The sequence below is a fragment of the Rhinopithecus bieti genome, unplaced genomic scaffold (assembly GCF_001698545.2).
Source record: "Rhinopithecus bieti isolate Rb0 unplaced genomic scaffold, ASM169854v2 scaffold_3856, whole genome shotgun sequence".
Taxonomy (NCBI): Eukaryota; Metazoa; Chordata; class Mammalia; order Primates; family Cercopithecidae; genus Rhinopithecus; species Rhinopithecus bieti.
This window is the reverse complement of record NW_016804410.1, coordinates 1,089,600-1,107,909: the sequence shown is the minus strand read 5'-3', so window position 1 is coordinate 1,107,909 and position 18,310 is coordinate 1,089,600. Positions and strand designations below refer to the sequence as shown.

Sequence of the window (18,310 nt, the reverse complement as noted above, 5' to 3'; positions counted from 1 at the left end):
TTTTTTTTTTTTTTTTTTTTTTTTTTTGAGACGGAGTCTCGTTCTCTCTCCCAGGCTGGAGTGCAGTGGCCGGATGTCAGCTTACTGCAAGCTCCGCCTCCCGGGTTTACACCATTCTCCTGCCTCAGCCTCCCGAGTAGCTGGGACTACAGGCGCCCACCACCTCGCCCAGCTAGTTTTTTGTATTTTTTAGTAGAGACGGGGTTTCACCATGTTAGCCAGGCTGGTCTCGATCTCCTGACCTCGTGATCCGCCCGTCTCAGCCTCCCAAAGTGCTGGGATTACAGGCTTGAGCCACCATGCCCGGCCGATTATCACTTTTCATTAATATAACGCATGCCCTTTGAGGCTTAATTGGAAATAATTGGTTTTCAGTGAAGCTGTAGTGATGATGAATTCGCCTATGTCATATTTAGCTTTCAGATGCCTATAATGGCATGAATAAGCAACAGTATGGCTGGAAATCAGGCTAAGTATTTAAAGGGCAATGACAAAGAGCAAAGTACTCACGCTGCGGCACTTCCAGTGGATGCCCTGTGACATCACACCATCCGATCGGGTGGATGTCAGGGCTGTCTGCCTCCACCCAGTAGTCATACTTATGGTCCCAACCATCAAAATGAACCTGTTAAAATGAGTTTCGAATGATTAATATTTAGTAATTAGTATTTCACTATTCCTGTATCGAAATATTTGAATACAGATATCTGAAGCTGAGATTGAAATTTTATGAATCACACCTTGCAGTTGAAATAATATTTAAAATGTGCCATTCTACAGCCTTCTAATACAGCCAACAAAGGCGACTGTACCAAATTTTCAAAGAAATTAAAGAGGTTGGTAAAGAAAAAAATTGTCAAGGATTGATCAGAATTTGAAGAGGTAAGCCCAATCCATTTTCTCAACTAAGACAAATACTGGAATGCTGTTGAGGGAAAACTCTTTGTCCTGAGTAACTGTCCCATTAACCACTTCAAGAACCATGTCAGCATCATCAACATTAAGTGTCACCAACTTGACATTAGTACAAGCGCTATACCGATGGGAAATGCACAGATTAGAGTATAAAGAAACAATCAATCCCTAAAACCTCACAAATGAGAGATGGGCCCATTGGAAGAATGGAGGCAAAAACAGTAGACAAAATATGCTAGAGGGTAGATAGATTTTAATAGCTACCATAAGAGCTATTTAAAGACCAAGGGTAAGCTATCAAGAAACTTTCAAACAAGAGGTAGGGCCCAGGTCCAGCCATCCTACTGGCATAGGCTCAAACAAGCTAATTATTACAAGGATAATTTATCATGCATCTTATCTATAAAACACACACAGACATACCACACACACATATAAGAATAATTAAATAAATCCCAGTCTCTGAAACAAAAAATCAAATACTTATTTCCTAAAATAAAATAATTATTTCTTTTAAAAAAGCTATATCCTTTCCAATGCAAAGAAGCCCACTTAAGTTTTGAAAATCATATTTGAATAAAAGAGCAAGATGCCTAGTGCTATAATAAGCCAACCTGAAATATAAATCCATTATGCAGAACATAAGACCAAAAAAGCAAAATTCTATATTTTTAGTTCCAAACAAACTCCCAATATTTTTTCTCAAGAATCATCTTTCTAAGCAAGTGGTTTTCAAAGTGTGATTCTCAGACTATCAGCATTACCTGAACACTTGTTAAAAATGCAAATTCTTGGCCTCCACCTCAATCCTACTGAATCAGAAACTCTAAAGGTAGAGCCTAACACTGTGTGTTAACAAGTTTTCTACATGAATCTGTTATATGCTAAAGTGTGAGAAACAGAGATTACAGTAATAACATTCAAAAGTATATTTCTACCGAACTTGGGTTCCTGACGATGACAGAGTGCCCTTTCATAGTAATAACCATAAAACTGGACATATGCAGTGACTATTTTCTGATGTTGGACAATAGACAGCACAGAAAAAAAGCAATCCCTAAGTAAAGGAAAACATCCCAGATGAGCCCTTAATATCAGCCTGGAGACAATTTCCTGATTGCAGCACAAAGAGGAGAAACATAAAGAAAGCAGTTATGCAGTTAGAAAGACACAGATTGCAGATCAGAGCGGATGATGCAGCTGGAAGTTAAAGGACAAAATATTGGAGAAGACAGAACTACAAAAAAGGGAGAACCAAAGGCCAGGTGCAGTAGCTCATACCTGTCATCCCAGCACTTTGGGAGGCCAAGGACAGAGGATCGCTTGAGCCCAGGTGTTCCAGACCAGCCTGGACAACATGGTGAAACCTCATCTCTACAAAAAAATCAAAAACTAGCCAAGTGTGGTGGTGTGCACCTGTGGTCCCAGCTACTCAGGAGGTTGAAGTAGAAGAATCACCTTAGCCTGGGGAGGTCGGGGCTGCAGTGAACCATGATCATGCCATTGCACCACAGCCTGGGCGACACAGCAAGACCCTGTCTCAATAAAGAGGAGGACCTAAAAGTCCTTGGGAGGTTATTCACAAGACCTTGACCGAGGGCTGGACTTTCCATGCACCAGGTGAGACTTTTTGAAGCCAAGCAGACAGTACCTGATACGAGGCTGAGAATGAAACAAAGATACTAGAGGTCATACGTTTCGGAGAGAGGGGACAGACTAATGTGGGGAAATCTCAATAACACTTGGACAATTTCACTGAGACACCACAAAGTTCACAATTTTTTGGGAAAGAAAGATGCCCCAGATAAAGCATTACTCATGAACAACCCTAAAAAAGGGGTAAAATCAAGCCTTTGCCAGATGAAGAATTACCAGTAATAAATTCCCTGAAAGAATGAACTCTATTCTTTAAAACAAAACAAAACAAAACAAAAACAAAAATAATAAATACTCCCACTATATACTGTATCATTTTGTATGTATAACATACAAAAGTTTACTAAACATGTAAATAAGCAGATGATTGTGAGCCATACGCAATTTGTAAAGAAGTAGTCAACAGAAATAGATCTTAAGATGACCCAGATGTTGTAATTAGCAGAAAAGGAATGCAAAGTAGTTATGAAAATATGTTTAAAAACTTAATTGAAATGGTCTAAATTAGTGAACAGAGAATTTCAAGCGAGAAATGGAAACTATAAAAGAGAAGCACAGAGAAATTCTAGAAGCGAATAGCAAAATATCTTAAATATTGCTGGATGACAATATTATTGCTGGATGACAATATTATTGCTGGATGGCAATACTAGCAGATTGGAGATGCCAGAAAAACAGACAAGTGAATATAAAATATAAAAACAGATTCATAGAAGTTATTAACCTAAAGAACAGATGATGTTCTGGTGTGATGGCGCACACCTATAATCCCAGCACTTTGGGAGGCCAAGGCAGGCAGATCACTTAGCGCCAGCGGATTGAGACTAGCCTGGTCAACATGGTGAAGCCCCATCTCTACTAAAAATGCAAAAATTAACTGGTGTGGTGATGCATGCCTGTAGTCCCAGCTACTTGGGAGGCCAAGGCACAAGGATGGCTTGAACCCGGCAAGCGGAGTTTGCAGTGAGCTGAAATTGTGCCACTGCACACCAGCCTGGGTGACAGAGCGAGATTCTGACTCAAAAAACAAACGAACAAACCAACAAACAAAACAAAGATGATATGAGATTTAAATAATAAATAGAGCCTGATAATATCAACTCATCTAACACACGCATATTTGGATTCTGGAAGGAGAGGACACAGACAATGGAGCAGGAATAGTGGTCAAACAAAAACAATGCAGAAAGGATAATGGTTAAAACAAAAAAACTCCCAATTTGGCCAAAAATACCAATTTGCAAGCTTAAGAATGACAAAATAAATGACAAAAACCTGAGCATAATAAATACAAAGGAAATCAAAACTAGGCAAATCATAGACCACTGAAAATGAAAACTAAAGGGAAACCCTGAAAGCAACCGGAGACAATGCAACACATTACAAAGAGCAGAGCCGCGATGGGAAAGTGTGCCACCTTCTCACCAGAAACAGTGCAGGCAGGAAGATAATAAAATGACATCCTTAAAACACTAACAGGAAACATAAAAAGCTGTCAACACAGAATTTCAATTCCTACAAAAATATCCTTCAAAAAAGACTAAAACAGAAATTTTCAGATAAACAAAAAAAGGAGAATACACACTTATAGACGTATACTGTAAGAAATATTACAGGGAGTATTTCAGGTTGATGCTAAGTGATGCCAGATGGAAACTACGACCTACGTGAAGAACACTAGCAATAGCAAATATGCAGGGAAATATGCGAGGCTAGTTCCACATTCTAACTGTAATCAGTTAATTCAATACACCACAGAGTAAGAAGAAAAGTAATGTGGTCATCTCAATGGATACAGAAAAAGTATTTGACAAAGTTCAATACACAACAATAAATACTTCAGCAAACTAGAAATAGAAGGGAACTCCCTCAGTCTGATAAAAGGCATCTATGAAACACTTACAGGTAACATCATACTAAGTAATACCTTATTGAATGCTTCATCCCCAAAATCAAGAAAAAGGCAAGTGTATTCATTCTTACTGTTTCTAGTCAACATTGTAATGTCGTGCAATTAGGCAAGAGAAAGAAATATTAATAAAAGGCATGAAACTTGCAAAATAAGTCAGCATAAAACAATCAATTGTATTAATATACACTGGCAACAAAAAATTTTAAAATACTAATTTTTTAAAAATTTCCTTTAGAATAGTATTAAAAATGAAGAACTCAGCAAAACATCTGAGAAAATAAGAAAATGTGCAAGATCTATACATTGAAAGCTAGAAAACATTCCTAAGATAAACTAAAAGATGATCCCACGTAAGTGAAGAGAACTATCATGCCCACAGGCTGGAAGACTCAATATCATTATTGATACGTCATCTCTTCCAAGATTGTTCCATAAATTCAATATAATCCCACTCAAAAAGGTAGGCCTTTTGTTTTGTATCATTTGACAAGCAGATTCTAACACTCTAAAGGAATGAAAAATGATCTAGCTTATCCAAAACAATTTTGTAAAAAAAATTAACAAAGTTGGGGAACTGATACTATCTGATTTTTAGAATTACTACAAAGGCACAGTTATTAGGACAGTGTTGTACTGGCTTAGGATAGACACATATATTAATAGAACAAAATACTGTGTATAAATTGATCCACATATATGCAGTCAATCAATTTTCAAAAACATGACAAGAGTGTTGAATGAGGAAAGGACAGTCTTTTCAACAAATGGCACTAGAATGCATGAACATCAACATGTGAAAAAAAATGAGCCAGTTGACTTCTACCTCACATCACACATTCACAAGAATCTGAAATGATACATAAACAAAACATAAAGGCTGAAACTGTAAAACCCAAGAAGAAAAGATAAAGTCTTCACGATATTGGAATATTCAAGGATTTATTAGCACACAGAAGGCACTACCCCTACAATAATACATCAATAAGTTCATTTTTTAACCTGAATCAAAAACTTTTGTTTTCAAAATCACCAAGAAAAATAAGAAGTGAGCCACAGGCATTTGCAATACATTTATCTGACAAGAGACTTGACAGAAAATTCAACATAAAAAACGGGCAAAAGACTCAATGAACATTTTGAAAAAAAATTCATGAACGATCAATAAACAAACTTTTAAAATCTCAATATCACGCTTCACCAGAGAAACCAAAACGAAATACTACTGCATACCCACTCGAGCGATTTACATGACAGACAAAATTTCCCAACGTCAGTTGTTGCTGAGGCTGTGGAGCTCCTGAAACGTTCATACTAATGTCAGCAGGGGTGTAAAATTGCACAACCACTTTCAATAATGTTATGCTACTTTTTAAAGAAGCTTAAGCCATGTGCCTACCTATCCTGTGACTCCTAGTAATTCCAACAAAAGTGATGAAGATATAAAGTTGTGTAAACAAATGTCCCTTGCAGTTTTATTCATCATAGCCCAACCTGAAAACAACCCAAATGCCCAACAGGTGAACATTCACTCACAAACAAGTGTGCAGTGTCCATAAAATGAATACAAGTTCAGCAATAAAAAGGGATAAACCGTTTACACATGCATGAACATGGGAACAGCAGACTTCATGTTGAGCAAGGAGGCAGACGCAATAGTGCATGCTGTATGACCCCACTGATAGGAAATCTGACAACAGGCGATAGAAAGCAGGTCCGTGGTTGTCTGGGAGAAGGGTGGGAGCAGGACTGGCTGAGAAGGGGCACAAAGGAAGCGTCTGTGTTGTTGGAAGTGCTCTACATCTCGACTGGGATGGTGGCTGTGCAGGATATATTATACATTTTTCAACACTCATCAAAATGCGTGCATAAAATCTCTACATCTTATCATTTGCAAATTACATCTCAATATAGTTACTTTATTTAAAACGTTTCTACATTCAGCTGCTGTCACATGTGGCTGCTCTGTCTCCTACTATCTTCTACTGATGGTGATGTTGCAGCACTCAAGACATAGCCAGGCACCCTAGGACTGTCAGTACCAGACCACTGAATATTCGAGGCGTGAAGAGGCAACACTGGTGTTCCTTTTTGGAATGATGCTTCCTGCTCTGGAATTACCAACAGGAAGAAGTTTGTGTAAGTCCATATAATGGAGCGAAGAAGAAATAAATTTCCCAAGCTTCAACTAATTTCAATGCCCTTCCCCTTTTAAGTCTGGGGTGCAATTTTTTATGTTTCAAAAGCAAGGAAGTCGTGTCAAAGCATAAACAGGACGGGCAGGCCAAACACCCCAGCAAGGTCCTGCTTCGAGGAGTTAGGCCTTTCTGTTTTAACTGTTGTGGTGGACCTGGGAATCAGACTGCAGAATTAGGTCTCAACTGAAGAAGTAAAAAAAAAAAAATCTTTTTCAATTTTTTTTGACAGCAGACACAATAGTTTTATGTACTCTATTCAACATTTTCCTCTTATGTTCATTAATAAATATTAAACTATCATTTCCAGGGTTGAATATAACTGCTCACAAAGAAACCAAGGGAATTAAAAATAGCCCCCCAATCCAATGATGTGGTTCTCCCCTCCCCAGCAAGGGCTGTCTAAACTCCAAATTTATAATCAAAATCTGTGCCTATGTAGAATACATCTTTATGAAAGATATTTTCATATCTTTGGATCATATCTTTGGATCTGTGGAATAAAAATCCATTTAAAAAAATTCTAACCAGATGGTCAAGTTAATAGAGGAGACTAGCATTTTAAGTCTATTTACCAAGAGTCCTTTTGTAAAGCAAAGCCTCGTTTTGAAAACTAAATCATCTCCAGCATTGTATTTCATACATTTATGATTTTCCACATATCTGGGTTTGCATAAAATAAACATGTAGACCCTTTTTGCTCAAGCTTTGATAAACCAGAAAACAAAGGTCAGATCACTGAATCAACCACTGTCTCAAGTTCTTATCCTTAAACAGGCAGTAATGTTTCCTAATGGCATTAACATTACACATTAGCTATTAAAGAGTGGTAAGAAATAACTTGGAAATTTAAAAATTAGATCAGCATATTAAAAAAAAAAAAACAAGGAAAAACTCCGTGGCATAAATCTCACACTTCCAACTGTCTGCACCAACACAGTCTCTGTTTTTCCTTATCTTTACTTCCCAATGCCCACAGCAGGACTTGCCCCGAGCCCCTTAAATGTACCCCAACCCCTCAGTCATCTTTGCTGCTCCCATGGCACCTAGCCCTGTGTCTCACAGATTTTAAAGGCTCAAAGCCCATCATCTGAATAGGATGCAAGACAGTAATCACATCTTCTCATTGTTCTTTTGGGCAATTGGAAGACGAGGCAGTTATTACAATACTTAGGAACATCGGGGCTAAATTTAATGCTCAGTCACAATAATTTTATTAGCCTAAGTGACTATTACATTGTTTTATTTTGCTACACTGTTTTTAAATTTTTAATTTCCACCTTAACAGGCTTATTGGATATGTTTGTTTTACTGTCAGAGTCCTCAAATCTATTTTACATGCTTACAGCAAACAAATTGTAAGCGCAGATATGATGTTAACTTCTTCAGAAACAGCCTCTATTGTGCCTGAACCCTTCTAGCTTCAATTTAGTACATTTTGAGTTCACTAGGCTTAAATTTAATTCTAGAAAGGAGAACTGGGTTTTAATATGTTATCCTGATACCTATTGCTCATAACTATCGGTGCTAATAAGATTATAGTTCATCTTACTTCCTGTGATGCCGGGCTCTGGGCTCTGTTGAGGGATGGCAAAGGGGAGTTCAGGGATAGTACTGAGGCAAGACATCTGCCTTACTGTGACGCAAGAATGCTTGCACCGTGCCTTTACAGATTACTCTCATAAACCAAGAGCAAGAGTGTTGGGTATGGCAGAGGACACACTTTTATTGTGTGCTTATGTATTCCAGGCATAGTTGCAATGTGTGTGTGTAGACACACACACACACATACACGCCATAGCCACAGCTCACTGCAGCCTCAAACTCCTGGGCTCAAGTGATCCTCCTGCCTCCCGAATAGCTGGAACTGCAGGTGCATGCCACCACACCTGGTCAATTATTTTATTTTGTTTTTTTGTAGAGTCAAGGTCTTGCTATGTTGCTCAGGTTGGTCTCAAACTCCTGTTCTCAAGTGATCCTCCTGCTTCAGCCTCCCAAAGAGCTGGGATTACAGGCATGAGGCACTGGGTGCAGCCCTATATAGCTCCTCATTAAATGTTCACAGGTGTTACTTTAATAGGTGATGAATAGGGGCCTCACAGACGTTAAGAGGTTTGCCAAGATCACAAGCCAGTAAATGGCAAAAGCAGACTTAACCTGAGAACAGTTTACTGAGAGAACCATGCAAGAAAGTAAATATGGAAAACAATATAACAATGACTAAATGAGGGATATAGTCCAGAGCTACCCATACTTTTCCACAGTAAACATTAACTCCACATTCAGCCCATCCGCTTGCAGACAAGAGTAATGGAGGAGAGAGCATGAAGGAAAGGAAAAACATATATACACCTTCAAAACATCTTACTCTCACGTTATTATCCCCATTTTACATATAAGGCTACTGAGATACACAGGCATTATGAAATATGCCAACGATTTCCAAATGACTGTGACTCCCAAACCCTCCCTCTCCCCCAGGCCACATGTCTAAAGTGCTGTTCTGTGGTTTTGGAACCAGCCGCCCCTAGGTTTGTTCCTGACCACTGCTTCCACACTCACTTGTGGTCAACTCAACTCTTTGTCCCTGCTAAACTCCCTCAAACTCATCTGCTCTTCCACAAATACAGTTGCTTCCATCTTCCATTTAATCCTTTCCCATAACAAATACCATAGAAAAACTTTTAATCACTAAGTTGGAAAATTAGTAGTTTTCACCATAGCTATTCTAAAGCTATTTTTATTTGTAAGGCCACTGCCCAAATTCATCAGGTTTCTTAAAGCAGTGTTTTTCAAAATTTAGTAAGCAAAATATGAACTATCTTCTCCTCCAACCAAGATCTAATTCAGTGGGGGCCAAGAATGAAGGTCAAAATCTGTACTTTTTAACCACAAACTCTAGATTATTTGCTGTTTTTTCATGCTTGTATGCCAATGTTCATGGCAACAGCATTCACAATGGCCAAAAAGTGGAAACTATCCAAGTGTTCGTCAACTGATGAATGGGTATGTGGTATGCACATGTAGTGGAATATTATTCAGCCACCAAAAAGAATGACATTCTGACATGCTACAACACAGATGAACCTTAAAAACATCATGATAAGCAAAGTAAGCCAGGCACAAAAGGACAAATATCTACTTATATTTAGAATAGGCAAATTCATAGGGACCAAAAGTAGATTAGAGGTTAATAGGGTCTGCAGGGAGGTAGGAATGGGGATTTACTGATTTTGGGGTGCAGATTTTCTGTTTAAGGTGAGGAAAAATTATTTTTTGAATTTTACATTCTTTGTTAAAAACTTTTATATTAGGTTCAAGGGTACAAATGCAGGTTTTTTTATACAGGTAAATTATGTGTCACAGGGGTTTGGTATACAGACTATTTTGCCACCCAGGTAATAGGCATGGCACCTGACAGGTAGTTTTTCTTTTTTTTAATGTTTGTTTTTTTCAGACAGAGTCTCACTCTGTCACCCAGGCTGGAGTGCAGTGGCACTGTCTCAGCTCACTGCAACCTCTGTTTCTTGGGTTCAAGCAATTATCTTGCCTCAGTCTCCTGTGTAGCTGGGATTACCGGTGTGTGCCGCCATGCCCAGCTAATTTTTCTTTGTATTTTTAGTAGAGGGGGGTTTCAACATGTTGGCCAGCCTGGGCTCGAACTCCTAACCTCAAGTGATCCGCCCACCTTGGCCTCCCAAAGTGCTGGGATTACAGGTGTGGGCCACCACGCCCGGCCATGGTAGGTAGTTTTTCAATGCTCTCCCTCCGCCCACCCTCCACCTTCAAGTAGGCCCCAGCGTCTCTTGTTCTCCTCTTTATAACCACACGGACTCAATGTTTAGCTTTCATTTATAAATGAGAACATGTGATATTTGGTTTTCTGTTCCTACATTAGTTCACTTAGGATAATGGTCTCCAGCTCCATTTTTGTTGCTGTAAAGGACATGATCTCCTTTTTTATGGCTGTCTAGTATTCCATAGTGTATATGTACTACATTTTCTTTATCCAGTCTACTACTGATAGGCATTTGGGTTGATTCTATGACTTTGCTACTGTAAGTAGTGCCACGATGAACATGCACTTGCATGTGTCTTTATGGTAGAACAATTTATATTCCCCTGGGTATACACTCAATAATGGGACTGCTGGGTTGAATGGCAATTCTGCTTAGTGTTCTTTGAGAAATCCCTACACTGCTTTATACAATAACTGAACTAATTTACATTCCCACACCAGCAGTGTATAAGCATTCAGTTTTCTCCACAATCTCGCCAGTATCTGTTATCTTTTGACTTTCTAATAATAGCCATTCTGATTGGTGTGAGATGGTCTCTCATTGTGCTTTTGATTTGCATTTCTCTAATGATTAATGATGTTGAGCATTTTTCATATGCATGTTGACTACGTGTGTGTCTCTTTTTGAAAACTGTTCACATCCTTTGCCCACTTTTTAATGGGGTTGTTTGATTGTTTGCTTGTTGATGTGTTTCTGGATATCGCCTTTGTTGGTTGCATAGTTTGCAAGTATTTTCTCCCATTCTGTAGGCTGTCTATTTACTCTGTTAATAGTTTATTTTGCAGTGCAGAAGCCCTTTAGTCTAATTAGGTCCCATTTGTCAATTTTTATTTTTGTTGCCATTGCTTTTGGTGTCTTCATCACGAAATCTTTGCCAGGTTCTATATACAGAATAGTATTTCCTAGGTTGTCTTCCAGGACTTTTGTAGTTTTAGATTTCACATTTAAGTTTTTAATCCATCTTGAGTTTATTTTTGTACATGGTGTAAGGAAGGGGTCTAGTTTCAATCTTCTGCATATGGCTAGCCAGTTATCCCAGCACCATTTATTGAATAGGGAGTCCTTTAGATAAAATCTTTTCAAATGCTTTTTTAGGGTTATCAACTGACTTTGCCATTAAACCCATAGTTCTATCTATTGCCACTGAAAATAACTTATTTAAATAGTCATAAACCATTCTTAATTTTATAAGGCAATGAACCCAAGAGAAGTCTGGTTGAAGGCCTGATGCAGAGAACTACTCAACTCTAAAGGTTTCCATTTGTGATAAACATATCTACATAAATTTCCACTTTTCTATTTCTATGGTTACAGTTACAAGACATAGAATGAGTTTTCCCATAAGATGTGTTTTTCAGATAAGATTCCCACAAGAAATAAAAATGCCAAATTCCTAATGGAATCCCCAGGGTTTTAATTCTTGTTAAGAAAATCTTTAAATATTTCATCAGAGTTGGGCATAGCAGCCCTGCTTGGGGCTCTGTGACTGCATGTCTGTGGGTGACATCTTTGCAAGAAAAACCTCCTTCATAACCAGTGTAAAGACAAACGATCTCCAAATCAGTTTATGGCTATAACTAACATAAATATTTCCATAATCTCTGCCTTAAAGCGTAGACAGTCTGAAGCACTGAGGCGGTGAACTGGACCACCGTGGCAGATGCCGCGCCTCCACTGCTGAGGTAAAGGTCATCGCCTTTGTGACTGTTCACCAGGCCTCTACCCTCCATCTTCTCCTCAAGACAAAGGCCTTTTCAGGGGACATTGTTTCAATATGCACTCTGGATTTGTCCTGAGATTCTGAATTTCCACCTTGGATCCTACAGCAAATCATCACAGTTTTTCTACTAAATCACATGAAAAAGGGTTTACACTGTTTATAATAAAAGAAGAGATAGGATTTCGAAATAAGAACACTAAGACATGAAGAATGTCAAACTAAGAAAAGTTGGTTATACAGACAGAGTACATAATTTATTGTCCAAATGGTACATTTTTGAGAGTAAAAGGGAACACTATTAATCATTAGACAATTACAGTAGTGTACTCCAGGACTAACCATGTAATCCAGGATATTCAATAACTCTAAGTACTCTAAGGACAAGACTGCTATAAACATTCAATTCCCAATAAGCCAACAGCAAAGGGGAAATATTATATAATTCTCGTAACATTAAAAAAATACACATTAGTCTAATGTTGCAAAATTTCTCCTAATAGAAATTTATTGTACAAATATTTATATAAGGAACCTTGAATAACACAACAGACAATATGATATAGTGCCTGCACAATAATTTATGTAATTGCATAATATCTACATGCCTAATATAAGCAAAATGGAAATATATATGCACAGAGAGATACTTATGAAATGAATGCATCATGAGCACTATTTCTAAAATTTTCAAAGTCATGGGTAGGTTACATATTTTTTCTATCCATTCTGATAATTTATGTATTAGTACAACATCAATCTTATTAGTAATTTCTAAATTGGCCATATAAATAATTTCCTGATCACTTCTGATCATTTAGACTCTGATTTTACATCTGTCACAGCAATTTGACTATTCCTTGAGGACAGACACTGTATTTTCTATATTTTTTGTTTCCAATACCAAATAACATCCAGAGCATATTTGTTGAAGCATTTAACACTCACTGGACACATGAATGAGTAAATGAATGTATAGATCCAAATATGTCCATTCAAATTAGGTAATCACTATCAAACAAATATGTCTAAAGGATTTATTTAAGTTTAACCCAAACCGGCTGATTTAGCCATTTCTTTTACAGACTTACCTATCTTTTCAATTACCAACACTGGTTTTCAAGAAATATGACATTCTATAACATGAAAGCTTCTGAGATTCTTTTAAGCCATTTCTTCTTTTAGAATACAAAAACAGGCACATGTTCCTCCTGGTTATAATGACTAAGATGTGGTGGGTAAACAAGGATTTTGAGCTAACTATAATTATGACCCAGCCATATTGAGGAATGGGTGAAGAGAAGAGTGCACATGTGGAAGAGGCCAGGGGAGAAATGAGAGCTCCACTCACAGCTCATATAGTCAGAACCCCACGTAAAAGTGAAGAAGTTGCAAACCAAGTCCCTGTTTAGAGTCTCAAGGATAAACAACACAGAAATCAGCTTAGGAAAAAAAAATGTGAAAGAGGGGGTCTTGGGACAAGCGTTTCCCAAACAAAACTTGTAGCATCATTTTTTGCACTTTGTGCCAGTATAACTTGGGCAACCTAGTTAATGGCTATGTCATCGCCAGATGAGAAATACAGGAAAAGAAGCAGGGTTTTGATTTTTGCTTGATTTGGTTAATTTTGTTGCTGAAGGGGAAATTTAATGAATTCCATTTTAATCATATTAAATTCCAAGTGCTAACAGGATATGCAGGTCAAAGTGTCCAGCAGACAAATGAAAAGTCATTCCTGGATCTTGCTTAAAAAAATCTAAGGCATAGATTTAGGAGTCATAAACAAACAGAGAGAAGGCGGAGCCAGGGCCATACACATGCTGACAAAGAAAGGGAGTGAGGACTCGACTGGGAAATACGCAGTGCTGGACCCAATATGCTCCTTTTTCCCCTCCAGATCCACACGGTGCCAAGGACACAGCCCTTTATGGATGGCATCAATAGCTTTTGGTTTTGGCCAATGAGAAGTATCAAAAGGACTCATGAAGACAGGAGGAAAGGGAGGCTGGGGAAGGCATGCTCAAGCCTCCCTTGCTGCAGGCTGCAGGCTGGCAGTGGCTGAGGGGAGGGTGGTGCTCCTGCTTGTGGCTGGCTCCTGTACTCAGCTCTCCCGAGTTCTCCCAGTCCCACCCCTCACTCTCTCAAGCCTGCCCAAATGTCATGAACAGGCCTCTATTAAAGTCTATATGATGTGCCTGCTGGTTCCTGCAGGACCCTGACTGATACATGAGTCTACAAGAAATCCTCAGGAATTCTGTCAAAAAGTAGAGCAATAAGAAGCAATAAAGAACTCTAATCAAGACCGAATGGTAAAGGCGTTGCTGAGGGAGGGCAATTTGAACAGGGGCTGGGGTCAACTGTGCTGAGGCCACCAAATAGACACATGAGAAATGACTATGCCAAGTTCAGCAAGGCAGCCACCGCAAGGATCCCGGATCAGGGCTGACTCAGCCGGAAGAGTGAATAAGCAGCAGAAATGAAAACCAAAAAGGGCACTTATCTTATCTTATCTTATCTTATCTTATCTTATCTTATCTTATCTTATCTTAGGAATGGAGTCTCACTCTGTCAACCAGGCTAGAGTGCAGTGGCGCAATCTCAGCTCACTGCAACCTCCGTCTCCCAGGCTCAAGCAAATCTCCTGCCTCAGCCTCCTGAGTAGCTGGGATGAAAGGTGTGCACCAACATGCCCAACTAATTTTTCTATTTTAGTAGAGATGGGGTTTCACTATGCTGGCCAGGCTGGTCTCAAACAACTGACCTGGTGATCTGCCCGCCTTGGACTCCCAAAGTGCTGGGATTACAGGCATGAGCCACCATGCCTGGCCAAAAAGGGCACTTTTGATAACTGTGGTGGCCATGAGGAAGAGAGCAAAGAAGCTCCACCAGGAAGGATGCATGGAGCCATGGAGACTTGATCTTACCCTAGCGGAAGGCGCTGCTGAGAGACTGAAGATGGGACCGAAGAAATGGGGAGGACAAGAGAAAGTGTTTCGCAAATGAGAAGCCTCAGCTCTCTCATATGCAAAGAAGACACAGTAAGCACAGCAAAGCCAGAGGGAGGAGAACCACAAGGCAGCTTCTAGTTTCTCAGGCAAACAGGAGGCAAGGCCACCAGTGGAGGTGGAAGGCAATCCAAGGGCAGAAAGGCAAGTTGTGGCAGCAAATCATAAACCAGCAAAGGCACCTTCCTTCCAGTTGGTGGATGAAGATCTGAAGACGGCAGGGTACGCAGAGAACTGCACTGAGGGTGTGTGCCCAGTGATAGCTTCCCAAGTGCTCTAGGCAGGGAAGCCATGGGAGGCCGGCAGACGTGGGGGCTGTGAGGGGTGGCATGGGGGCCTGAAAGAGGCTGAAGAGCAAGACAAGCAATCGAGAGGGTTACAGAGACAGAAGGCTCTGCTCAGAAACCAAGAGTCAGAGCTCCAAATCTTAGAGATGGTGCTGTCCTGTGTGATGCCGAGGCCTCAAACATGGAGATGGGGCAGGTGGAGGGAAGGGACGATGCCCAAGGTCTGGGTGTCAACAATTCTATGCTTTCTGTATCCAATCTCAGTTATAGATGATATGGGTAAAAAGAGAGGTCCACTTAGAAAACTGATATGACCTTCTATTCCTAGAGTAGACGCTTGTTTTTAGCATATGTATTTGAGTTTTAAACTCAGAGTAGATGCTGCTTTTAACATATATGAGTTTTAAACTCGGAGTACATGCTTGTTTTTAGCATATATTTTTGAGTTTTGACTTTTTTTGATGGCTGTGGTTTCTTCTACAAAAAAATTGTAATTTCAAGTGCCTACAGGATATCCAACATTACTCGAATTCAAAAGTTTTCCTCTAAAATATCACATCATAGTAGATGAAAATCTTGGCTCTATTTCAACAATACAGTCTATGTTTCAGTTTACATACTCATTATATTCACCTCCTATGAAGTGTGCTGGGTCATTAAAGTAAATGCATGTTGCCTCTGAGGAATAAGAAGATTGAGCTTAAAACTGTGTTGTAAAATTAAAATTCTGCACAAATGGCTCATGTTTACATGTACTGCACCCTCTGAAACAGGTAATTTATTCACCTGACTGCAAAGCCTTCCCCTCTTTTTCATGTATAACTGAGTAATTACCTCAGCCAGAACGAAGTGTTCCAAAAATGGATTCACTTTCTAAAGAAAATAAGTAATGTTCAAGCCAGTAAATGACTTTCAAGCAATGGAGGAGAATGAATGTTTGCAATTAATGTGTTTGTTCTTGCTTTTAATTTTTTTTCTATAAGTCAATGTCAGAATTCTAAATTATTCCCATTGAAATTATACTTATTGTCCACAAGGCTCTTGGTACCAAAAAACAAAAAAAAAAAAAGAAAAAACCTAGCATTTGCTTTCTACAATTTTGTGTGCAGTGAGAACTAAACATAACCTAAATTAAAGTGATCAAAGATCTAATTATCTAGGGCTAGTTTTCTACTGGAGATATCCACTCGACATAAAACAGGCATGTCGAGTAGGTAGACCGATACAGGAGTTTGCAGCTCATCAACATATAGGTGATATTCAAAGCGGTGCCATTTGAGGAGGAAACCACAAAGAGAATAAATACAGTTGGGGAAGAGCAGAGGTCCAGTAACGAGCCCCAGTGCACACTGATATGACTCGGTGTGGGGCAAGGTGCAGTGGTTCACACTTATAATCCCGACACTTTGGAGGCTGTGGCAGGATGATCGCTTGGGTCTGGAGTTCAAGACCAGCCTGCACAACATAATGGGACCTTTGTCACTACAAAAAAATTTTAAAATTAGCTGGATGTGGTGGTGCGCACCTGTCGTCCCAACTCCTCAGGAAGCAGAGGTGGGAGGATCACTTGAGCCCAGGAGTTTGAGGCTGCAGTGAGCTAGGTTTGCACTACCGCACTCCAGCCTGGGCGACAGAGCGAGTGTCCCTGTCCCAAAAAAACAAAAGAAAAAGAAAAAGGAAAAAAAAAAGTTCAAGAGAGAAGGGGGAATCAATAGAAGGAGTGTGAGAAGGAGCTGCTGGTGAGGCAGGAAACAACGAAGAGAATGCGGTGCCCTGGAAACCACATGAAGAAAGTGTTAGCAGAGGTATAGGCAGCTCTTTCAAAGAGGTCTCCTTTAAATGGAAGCAGAAAAATGAATGGAGAAGTGGAGTCAGAAAATGATGTTTTTAAGATGGCAGAAATAATACCATATGTGTGGATGGAAATTATGTTATGGAAAAGGAAAAACAAAGGATAAGGAAGAGCAGTGAGTTGCTGAAAGGTGACAAAGCGGGCAGGAGAGGATGGGCATGAAGATAAGGGGGTGCTTCAGTAGAAACATGGAAGGTTCGTCCACAGCCACAGGAAGGCGGCAGCGGGGAGATGTGTGGCAACAGGAGCAGGCAGGTGCAGCGGGTGGTGCTGGCAATATGTGTAAGTCCTAGAGTTCCATTCTGATGGCTTCCGCTTTTTAGGCGGGATAGGAGGTAATAGGTATCATCAGCTGAGAATGAGAGTGAGGCAAGGGAATGGGAACTTTTAGGAAAGGAAACAAAGACGTGAAATCGTTATCTAGGAGAATGGGAGAGTCAAAGCATTAGGGAAACTCAATGACTGTCAGTCAGCACCAAGGTTCAGGTAACGCCACGTGCAGTAGGACAAGTCAGGGGACTGTGTCTCTCTAGCCATGCCTCACTCTGGGAGGCAGGTACAGAGCAGGCAGAGAGTAAACTTCTCCAGGGCCATGGTTTTGACAAGAAAGTGAGAGGAGGAGAGCTGAAGGTTTATGCAATGACCTGATTTTATCTATTGTACATGGAGTTCATGCCGTGTAAAGAGAAAAAGAGAAAATGAGAAGGTGAGGGGCAGTGAAGATGAAAATGCAGTAGGATCAATGAATTAGAGGCCCTGAGGGCTGCAGATTGATGGAGTTGGGATATTCAAAGAAATTACCTAAAAAGATGGTGGTGGTCAGAGAGGACTGAGAAACAGCAATCACAGAAAGGGATGTATTATTGTTAAAGGCCCACAACAGGAGTCAGTGGCTGAGGTCAAGTGGAGGGCAAGGACATCCAAGAGAGAAGGGCAAGGGACTGAGAAAGCAGGGTGCTTGGAGGATCACCTGC

General features: G+C 39.8%; 1 protein-coding gene across 1 annotated transcript in view; it reads right to left on the bottom strand.

Moving 5' to 3' along the window:
* L3MBTL4 (L3MBTL histone methyl-lysine binding protein 4) overlaps positions 1 to 18,310 on the bottom strand; it is a 231,022-nt gene that overhangs the window by 188,231 nt on the left and 24,481 nt on the right. The window contains exon 4 of the mRNA XM_017867900.1: positions 511 to 625. Coding sequence (XP_017723389.1) covers positions 511 to 625 — 115 coding nt within the window. The remainder of the gene's footprint in view (positions 1 to 510; positions 626 to 18,310) is intronic.